The sequence below is a fragment of the Wyeomyia smithii genome, chromosome 3, assembly GCF_029784165.1.
Source record: "Wyeomyia smithii strain HCP4-BCI-WySm-NY-G18 chromosome 3, ASM2978416v1, whole genome shotgun sequence".
Taxonomy (NCBI): Eukaryota; Metazoa; Arthropoda; class Insecta; order Diptera; family Culicidae; genus Wyeomyia; species Wyeomyia smithii.
The window spans coordinates 227,343,856-227,354,166 of record NC_073696.1 but is presented as its reverse complement, the minus strand read 5'-3'; the positions used below and the strand labels follow the sequence as shown (position 1 = coordinate 227,354,166).

At 37.4% G+C, this 10,311-nt stretch overlaps 3 protein-coding genes across 3 annotated transcripts; 2 read left to right on the top strand and 1 right to left on the bottom strand.

Moving 5' to 3' along the window:
• Positions 1-1,543: 1,543 nt before the first annotated feature.
• On the top strand, positions 1,544-2,846 carry LOC129730057 (uncharacterized). The gene is made up of 2 exons (XM_055689076.1): positions 1,544-1,875; positions 1,968-2,846. The coding sequence occupies exon 2, from the start codon at positions 2,004-2,006 to the stop codon at positions 2,823-2,825; it is 822 nt and encodes a 273-aa protein (XP_055545051.1). The 5' UTR covers positions 1,544-1,875; positions 1,968-2,003; the 3' UTR covers positions 2,826-2,846.
• A 3,194-nt stretch (positions 2,847-6,040) lies between these two features.
• Positions 6,041-7,464, top strand: LOC129727769 (V-type proton ATPase subunit G-like). The gene is made up of 3 exons (XM_055685912.1): positions 6,041-6,298; positions 6,458-6,558; positions 7,058-7,464. The coding sequence occupies exons 1-3, from the start codon at positions 6,217-6,219 to the stop codon at positions 7,223-7,225; spliced, it is 351 nt and encodes a 116-aa protein (XP_055541887.1). The 5' UTR covers positions 6,041-6,216; the 3' UTR covers positions 7,226-7,464.
• Positions 7,465-7,499: 35 nt separating this feature from the next.
• LOC129727767 (protein SYS1 homolog) lies at positions 7,500-8,444 on the bottom strand. The gene is made up of 2 exons (XM_055685911.1): positions 8,140-8,444; positions 7,500-8,075 (listed from the first exon to the last, which is right to left on the bottom strand). The coding sequence occupies exons 1-2, from the start codon at positions 8,308-8,310 to the stop codon at positions 7,758-7,760; spliced, it is 489 nt and encodes a 162-aa protein (XP_055541886.1). The 5' UTR covers positions 8,311-8,444; the 3' UTR covers positions 7,500-7,757.
• Between the last annotated feature and the right edge of the window lie 1,867 nt (positions 8,445-10,311).

Here is a 10,311-nt window from a genome sequence, read left to right as displayed (position 1 = left end):
CACACTGTAGAACCAGAGTGAATAAATAGAGTGACGCAGAGTCTGAAACCAGAAAAACCAAACGAACACTGCAAAGTCGGGTGTTTTCGTCAATGAAATAGTCTGCTGGGAGGCAACAAAAATCCATCCACTGTTTTCTCACAATCGGATTCTTCGGGAACCGAAAAAAACTCACATTCCTTACTGTTTTTTGTTATTACACAAAACGCACTTCATTTTATATATCTCTATCAAACTTTATCAAACGAACTTGTTTTAAATTTAAATACAATAACTATCTTTTCACTCTGACAATAACAACACTCCGTTGAGTCAACTGGAACTTGAGCAAAAAGGGGCTGCCAGAAAAATATTTTGGTGGATACATAAAAAAACCGTGTTGCTGTTTTGACTGAATTTCTCTCTGCGTCACTCTATCTATTCACTCTGTGTAGAACTAGTGTAGGTTTCGTATAGGATAGAAACGTCAACATAAATCATTCTACATCGTCCGTCAAAGAGTCAACACCTAAAATAAAAACCTGAAAGTGAAAGTGAAAATTGTTAAAGTCAAAATATATTTTTTTTAGTTTACAATGAACCCGCAAGATGAAATAGCATCAACATCATCAGCTATCGAAAACCCAATGAGTCATATACCCAAGCATGATGTTGCTGTTTTTGGTGTGTCTTCTGATTTGAATGATATTAATTTACCAACCGATCTGGATATCTTGAGATATTATTTTTACTTAAGCGAACGTGCAAAAACAGAACAAAAAAAGTTTTCTTATAAACAATTCTCTAATCACGTAACAGATAGGTTGGTTGGAATTTGGGAAAAACTTGGTATGGGAATAATTTCAAAAAAATATGTTGCTGTTAAATTGAATAGATTGGTTGACAAATACCAAGCCGAAATTGAGAAGACGAATAGAGGCTTTTAGTGTTTACCGGTACTCTGAACGAAATTTTTTATATTGGAGCATGTAAATGCGATTTGACGGCAGCTCAATGTAACTGCGGTTTGGTTCCAGAACGCCTCAAAGAGTTTATGCACGATCAACATAAACAGAGAAGACTAACAATTGATGCATTTCTGATGGAAATTGAAGAGCAAGGGACATCGTCATCAATGCCAACATACGAAGATCCCGATGATACAACATACGTAGACGTACCGATGACGGTTGATGAAGATGTTATGAATAGAAGCACAAGTTCACAATACACAGAAAGATACGATTGTTTTAACTTTGCCTTGATGTGTGACAGATTTGGTGTGTCTGATAGAGTAGCGTCAGCATTGGCAACCAGTCTTTTCAAAGATTTTGAAATGAAAGATCAGCATGGCGAACCTCTCATCATGGATAAATCGAAAGTTCGTAGAGAAAGAGAGAAATGCAGACGAATAGTGCTCCGCAAAAGGTTTGATGATTCCAGTTTAATAGCGTTTTCATTCGACGGCAGAAAAGATGATACTTATACGAGAGAAAAAATTGATGGTAAGTATCATAGTAGGATGGTAAAAGAACCTCACCTTCTTATTTTGAGAAAACCGAATTCTCGATTGATTGGTTACGCAAGACTGGTAGAGGAAAGTGCTGAATACAAAACAACAAAATTGAATGAATTTTTCAACGATAAAAACATATCTCTGGATGCATTGATTGGCATATGCACTGACGGTGAGCCAACAAACACTGGCACACTGGAATTATACGAAGATTCGAATTGCTGCTAAAAAGACCATTGCATTGGTTTGATTGCCTTCTACACTTCAACGAACTTCCGTTTCGACATTTGTTTGGGGTTTTGGATAAATCATCCACCACTGGACCAACATCAACAACCGGGAAACTAAGCAAGCAAATTGAAAATTCTGAAGCTCTTCCGGTAAGTCATTGCTATCACTCATTTATTATAATTTTCTAACATTTTGAATAGTGAAATCATAATGAATTTATTTAATTATTATATATTGTTAGGTGGTGAGCGACTTTCAGAGAATTGCGTTGGAAAATATGCCTCCTGTTGCAGAACAGCACGAATATTCCACCGATTCGCAGTACTTATACGACATGGCACATGCAATTTCTAGTGGCGTGGTTTCTGTGGATCTGGCTAACATAAAACCAGGGAAAATTGTACATTCTCGCTGGCTCACCAAGGCCGCTAGATTATTGCGATTATATGTGACAATGAAAAAACCACCTAAAAATTTAAGAATTCTGGTTGAATTTATAATTAAGGTTTATGTGCCAATGTATTTTAATATCAAGTATTACAGCTCTGTCGTGTACGGTAGTGTATTATTTTTCAAGTACATTACTTGGGCACAATTTCTGGAGCCAAACTTACGCACTGTTGTCAATCATGTAATTAAAAATAATCCATATTTTGCACATTCGGAAAATATCTTGCTATCAATGTTGTTTGATGATAGGAAAGAGGTGCGCGACTCTGCTATCAAGAAAATTTTACGATATCGAGACAATGTTGAAGACCCATCGGAACTTAGAGAATATAAAAAACCAGATATAAACTTCCATTGCTTCAATTACACGAAAATGATCGATTTGACTGATAAAAATAACGTATTTGAACCACCATTCACGCGAATCATTCCGTATGAAACATTGATAGCATATTTAAATGAAGATGATTCACCATTTACTGATCCGCATATTCCATTACATATACAAGGAACGGAACAACACGTTCAACTGCTAGCTAGCGTTTCCAAACGAGTAATATCGGAAAATGTAGAGGCTGTTATGGGGGCGACATTAGAGAGCCGTGCGAAATTGCCCAGTGTTGAAACCAAAAAAGACTTCAAACAATAATTTTTTAGTTTCTTTCCTATGTTCCGATCGAATAAATTTTTAAAGAGAAAACAAAAATCCAAAAACAAAAAAAAACATTTTTTTCCTAGAAACTTCATTTGTGCGGAAAAATAATAGCCATTTCACTGATTTTTGTCATATAAAGTGCCAAAAGTGGTGATTTTTTGATATTTTTTTATATTTTTGTATGGGAGACCCCCTAGGGGGGTCCCAGAGGGGTAACACTAGCATGGGTGGGTCAGCCCTCCAAAGTTAGTGGGGGTCGGTCATACATTTGGACTCGATTGGGTCACTCTAAATGGGTCAAAACAGGATTTTTTGAAATTTGACCTTTTGGGTACCTACACGTTAGTACAAGGGACATCAGAATTCATTTTAGAGGTATGGTTTCTTGAGAAAAGTATCTTATTTTGATCCCTAAAATCCGAAAATCATATGTGCCTAAGCGATTTTTAAATCGACCCAGCCTAATGAACATACATTAGGCGGCATCCATAAATTACGTAACGCTCATAGGGGGAAGGGGGTTTATCCTTGAGCGTTACTATTGGTTATACAAAGGAGGGGGGTTGGTGAGTTGCGTAACAAAAAATCGCTGGAGAGACTCTTTCAAAACGAGCATTTTTATTAAGCAATGCAAATAACATGAAATAAATATGTTTCAATTATATGACGCGACGTCACTGTACTCATATTTAGGTTGGACTTTATTATATATAGACCTAATAAAATTAAATATAGACTTGATTATAAATCAGTCGATAATATATCAAAAACTTAAGTGAATTTTTGGCACTTGACAAATGAAAGACCACGTGGTTAAAATCGCAAGGGAGGAGGGGTTGACCAAAAGACAACGAAAGACCACGGGGGGTACGGGGGGAATAAAAGGAGATCACATGACCACGTGATTTAGGAACGGCCCCTAAGGTCTTATGTACAGCTTTCATGAAAATCGGTCCAGCCATTTTTGAGAAACATGAGTGAGATTAAATAGCCTCCATAACACGTTTCTTTCCATTACTTTTGAACCACATGTCCAAACTTATAAAATTCAAAAGTTAAGGGTTTTTTAGGTAGCTCGTTCATTTAAAATCCATTTTGTTAAAATCGGTTGTGTAGTTTCTGAGATAATGAACTTTTGTGATTTTCACATTTTGATAAATAACAAAGCAACACCTTGGTGCTATATTCCGTATCGGAATTCGACCTCCTGTTTTACTATACACAGACTTCGCAGCCGATTGTTGAGTGTACAAGACAATTGCGGGGCTGGCGCTACGATCCTACTGACACTAACAATCTCTCCCGAGTAGGAACTCGAACATACGACGACAGGCTTATGACATTAGATATGATAAAACAGCTCAGTTAAGTCCAACTTTGAGAAACTCACGGCTATATTCATTCCCCCTAGAGCTCCTTAGTTATAGGCAACTGGTGCGATTCTCTAACGACCTCTATATTGGCACAGCACATGTCAACACATAGTCGCATTTTTCCGCTATCTTTAACAACCGGAATTATAAAAGACTTCAGGGTCTTGGAGATAACGTTTGCATTAAAAACGTGGACAACAATTGCCGATTTTTCATGGGTTTACATTGCCACGCTCTGACGAAACTACCCATGTAACATCAATCATAGTAGCCCAAGAGTAGCAATACTCAGAGGGGGAGCCAAACGAGGAGCAATATATTGCTGGAATCAGATAAATCTTTTTTTTTTCGAAATTCATTTGCCTTCACCACCCACCTCAACCTAATTAAGTGGTTTTTAGTTATTTTTCCGCTTTTTTTGGTTCGATCGATTTCGAAAAGTTTAATAATATAAAATTGTTTTCTTTTTTAATTTTTGCTGACCTTTCGAAGGGATTTTAAGCGAATGTAGGTAAAGTTTAATTTACCTATTCGTTTTTTACTTCTTTCGTTTACTTTTCGTCGGCTTAATACCATCACTATTGTGCCAATCATCGACACCCGGGAAGGCGATTTCACCCAGGGCCCCTATTTAATGTACCGAAAAGATTTTTCAACGCTTTTCAGCTTTTACAGACTAACCTTGTCATAATATATGGCCTTTTCTAACTTTGTATCAGGATTGTTTCGATTTTAACTTGGCTTTTAAAAGCATTTTACAATAATATTGAGCAAATGTTATAATATTTTAATCTTTTTCGACATATTTTGAAAAACTAACTCAACCCAAATCAGATTTAAAGTCGAATTCGGGATCGTTACCAGAACGTTCGCGATGATTTTAAGTTTTGTTCGGGATTTATTCAATCTTTGTTGGTCTTTTCAGAAAAGGGTGTAATTTAAAGTGGTTTCCTCATCAGTCGGAGATGTTTTTCGCATTTTTTTCCTCTAGATCGAAAAAGTGACACAAAGAAATAATTTATTGCATTTGTATGTATGTAAATGTAAATACACTAAAGTCGCTTTTTACGCGTGGGATACGTGCCGCGTAAAAAAAACCGCGTAAATTCCGGAAACCGCGTAAAAAAACGCGTAAATTCCGGAATCCGCGTAAAAAACCGCGTAAATTCCGGAATCCGCGTAAAAAAAACATCGTTAATTCTGCATTCCGAGTGAAGGGAAACCGAAATCCGGGCAAAAAAATACCGCGTAAATTCCGGAATACGCGTAAAAAAAACCGCGTAAATTCCGGGATCCGCGTAAAAAAAAACCGCGTAAATTCCGGAATCCACGTAAAAAAAACGCGTAAATTCCGAAATCCGCGTAAAAAGCGACCTTAGTGTATTGTATGTAAAAAAAATTAATAAAAAAAACTATGAAAATGGCGGACTTATTAACAATGTCACACCGCAAAATGCTTCTGTTTGTACAATATTCATTCGTTATGAAGATAATTGGTGTCGTTTTTTTTTTGTCACTTCAAAAACTTCACTTCACCATTTGGAGCTAAGGTTCACAATGCTTTAAATAATTTGTTTCACTTGATGAAGGCAGAAATTGCTATTTGTATGTTTTTCAGATTATTTATAAACCATATTTGCTTGGGCCCATTGTCTATCAGAAAAGCTTCAGCAGTCATATTTAAAGCTCAAAGGCTTGCTACATGGCTCGCTTCATATCGTGTACCACCGACGAAGCTTTCGCCACCCAACAAGTGTCAGTCATATGATATTACTAGTTAAGTCACTAGTACAAACGCGGATACCACTACCAGATCAATTCAAGAAGATATCAGGTCTGACAATTCTCTCATAAACGTATTACATCTATTCTACGACAAATCAACTCGTGACTTCAGTTCGAACGGTTCTCTCCTCAGGTCCCTCAGGCAGCAGTCAGCAGCACCCAGGGCAGTTTGATTTTCAGTTCGGTGTGTTCCTTTGATTTTCACATTCGTATTTTTGGTTTCCGCGATGGCCAGCAATACCCAGGGAATCCAGCAGCTGCTGGCTGCCGAGAAGAAGGCCGCCGAAAAGGTTGGAGATGCCCGCAAGCGTAAGTAGCGATTAAGCAAATATGAGCTGAAAACGCAACACGGTAGTCACATGACCTATGCTCATCTGGTGATGGAATAATAATTTTGATAAAAATGAAATTTTGCGTTACAACAACCAAGTTTTGGGGGTGATTCAAAAGTTTAAATTTGTTTTTCAGGCAAGGCACGCCGTCTGAAGCAAGCCAAAGATGAAGCTACCGAGGAAATCGAGAAATACCGTGCCGAGCGCGAGAAGCAATTCAAGGATGAGGAAATTAAGGTATGCACCACGAGCCGATCCGGATTGGTTTAAATTTCCCGTTCGAAAGCTAGTCTAAATGTGAAAATTCCACCGTGAATATTCTGGCACGTGATATCGTGATAATTAAATAGCATAGTTTTTGAACTACATATTTTCAAACTGAAACTTGCGTCGCTAGGTGGATGTTCATATTCCCGTTACCGGTTGAAGCATCAGATATAATGAAGCAAATGCTGTAAAAGCCTAAAGTTTCGTTTCACAAATTAATTTCTAGTTTTCCGTAAACTAAACTTTGTGTTCGCAAAAAAAGTATACTAGCGTTAGGGTTATCTTATCTAGACACAGCCAAAATAGATATGAAATATAAAGGTGCGAAATACTTTTCCACGTTGTTACGCAAAAAGTAAATTGAATCACTTTGCACCAACAGAAAGTGACCAAAAATAATTCAAGAGTAGAAATGTGTACATTTAGTGTGTCTATTAATATTTGAAATTTGCTTTTCCTTATATTTTAGCACATCGGATCTCGCGAGGGTGTCTCCAACAAGATCGACGCCGACACTCGAGTTCGCATCGAAGAAATGAACCGAGCCCTTACTACACACAAGGAGACCGTCATTGTCAACGTGCTGGAGCACGTGTACGCCATCCAGCTGGATCTGCACAAGAACTTCCGCCAGTAATCTTCGGGGGTTTATTTGTCCGTTCGCATCTGCCTGAAGTCTACATTTCTCTGTTTCGTTTTCTGCATATCCCGTTGTACTATGCGGTAATCAAATAATTTTGTTTGTTACTTATACTTTTCGAGAATTGCTGAGAATTTTAAATGATCAGAAAATCGATCATTTCTCTTAGTTTTATTGTAAATAAGAACATGTTAAAAGGAAACGCTGTAGGTTAACAATAAACGTAAGAAACAACACTTTTTTCTTTTTTATACATATAAAGACTGCAGGATTTTTCTTTAATTATTTTAATGAATGAATGTTTTCATCAAAGCAATGTTTTCAATAATTAAAATAATAAGGAAGTTGCCTATGGATGGTAAGATAAAGAAGATATTGCTAACACTGTATTCACAATCACACTGAACGAAAAATGGTTTCTAGAGTACTGAATTATATTTACAAGCAACACATAAGCACACCGCACCTTAGAACGTATCCTTAACAGTTCACTCACTTCTCGTTTCGCACTCATTCGGTCGCTACAGTTCTACAGATCAACTTTGTTGTTCAAAGCGGAATAGCCGACCGGAATTTCCCGCAGCTCCGTCTTGAGACAAAGAAACTCACCACCTACGCACATGAGCGCAGTACAGACGGCATTCAGCAGCCACCAGCTGATGGTCGCCGGGAAGGCACTGTTGTACCACCAGCAAACCACCAAATGAATGAAGTGGAAAGTGACACTGAAATCCAGGCAAAGCTTTGTACGCCGCACCACAAACCAAAGCAGCCCCGAACCCACGAGAGAGTTGATGACGAACGCGAAAATCACCAACCGTCCACCGAGATCAGTGACGTGGATTTCCTGTAGGATAAGCAGTGTGTTAGCCTATTAGCGTTTACTAAAAGATATGGGAGAAAACACGTACGTGATACTCGAACAGATGGTCCAGTGTGTGATTCGCTTCCGCCAGAATGTCCATTGCGATCATTATCAAGCCAAGACTAGCGTACAGGAGGGCCTGCATTGCAATGATCTGTGCGATCAGCAAATACGGATCCCACTGAGTATTTCGAAAGGTTCCGGTTAACTTTTTCATCTTGCTGACGGTCCACTGGTGAATTAAAGCTTACTGCATTTTCTACGATAATATTTAACAAAACAACACAATTTCATCACATCATTGGAACATAAAATGTTTTGATTTCACTTTTACGTTCAGCCAAACTGTCATTTTGATTGGGACGTTCATGTTGCTTTGTCGATATGATATTAATTTATTCATATCGATTCTTTTGTCAGTTGCGACATTCACTAACTACGTAACGAACCAATTTTTTTTTTCATTCGAACGTGAAATCGGTGATGACGATAGATGTTCTGGAGATAAAAAAGTGCATCGCGAAAACCGCGGAGGTGTTAAACTTTATGTTTATGTTAAACATAAACATAAAATAAACATACACTTTCACCACAAGTGATCATTATTTTGATAACCATACAAAAGATTTGTGATCCTCCGGCTACAAATCACTGAGATAATGCAATTTTGAAATATACATTTGATCGCCTCCAAATAACCCCAGTTCCATCGCACTAGCGGAGGCAAATAACGCATGCAATTTGAACACTTACAATTAAAAGCTAAGGGATAAATACCAGAACAAAATTTAGCACCGAAAAAAAACAGGATTTTCTGTGTCATAGCATGTTGATGGTGTTTTTGTTGCCAGAATAGAAGGGTACATCTTTTTTCACTCATTTTTTTTCTCGCATTTTTTCAAAATGCGACGTATCCTTTATTAATTAGAGTTCATGCCATATAAAATCATTTTTTGATATTTGAATTTCAAAATATAATATTGCTGTTTGTGTATTCAATTCATACACAAAGATATCACGTTATAAATCAAATAGATATTGGTGCCTATTACGGGAGTCACTTCGCGGTGAAATATATTTCACTCTCACGCTCACTTCACTTTTTTAGACCTATTCCCGATTCCACCTCAAGTGAGGTGACAAAAATCACCTCCGTGGAGTGAGATTGACAGTGAAGTGAAATTGAGAATAGGACAAGTGAAATGAGATTGTTTCCCAGCTCAAAAATGTCTAAGTTCCAGAAAGTCGTTTTTTCCCGTTTTTTTTAGATAACACCAGATCTTGACGTGTTCTGCATTTCTAAAACATTCGGCATAAAAAAAATGTTTTTTTCGGTATCGAAAATTTCCTGAACTAGTTTGCATTTTTTATCGGACAAAAAAAAATGAAAATTTGACCGCTTTGAGGCACGGATCAAATTCTGATTCGTTTCGTTACTGAAGAACAAATCCAATATTCACCATTAGATCACAAATCAATCAACTTTAAGACTTATGGCATCTTCGTGGAACCATTTCACCGTTCAAAATGGTCGTGAAATAATTCCACGCGAATCGTCGCTAATTCCGTTCTCACTTCACTGATATGACACTCATAATAACCCAGATTCCGCGGCAGATGTCACTTAGCGACGTTTTTCTCAGTTACGTGAGTCCCGTAATAGGACTTTATTCACTTCACTCTGATTTCACCGTGAAGTGACTCCCGTAATGAGCACCATTGTAATCAGGTTTAGATTTCAAATTGTACGCACTGCCCAAATGTTTCGATTACTTTTGCTAAACGACAACGTATGCCAAACAAGGGACAATTGTGTTTCTAACAAATATACAGAAAAAAACATCACTAGTGTTAATTTGCTTTGGAGCACACGGAACTGATGGCGTCTAAAGTCACTGTATTTTACTAACCATACAATTGGCAGAACACTCAAGTTCATTAAGCAGACAACTTTTTCACAATAAAAATCAAAAAATCACAAGAAGTATGTGCAAAGCCATGACCGTAGAGATGACGTAGAATTACATACAACCATTTGTTACAATACTTGCATTCTTGCATTCGAAAGCGACCGCAAGTGATAAGTTCGAAGCAAATTTATTTTTTAGAACACTTCATTCAATGAGTATTGTAATCGAATTTTTTTTTTAGATAATGACTCTCTGAAAATAATATTGTGACCCTAAAATGTTTCAAAACGGCAACTAGGCTCGACCTA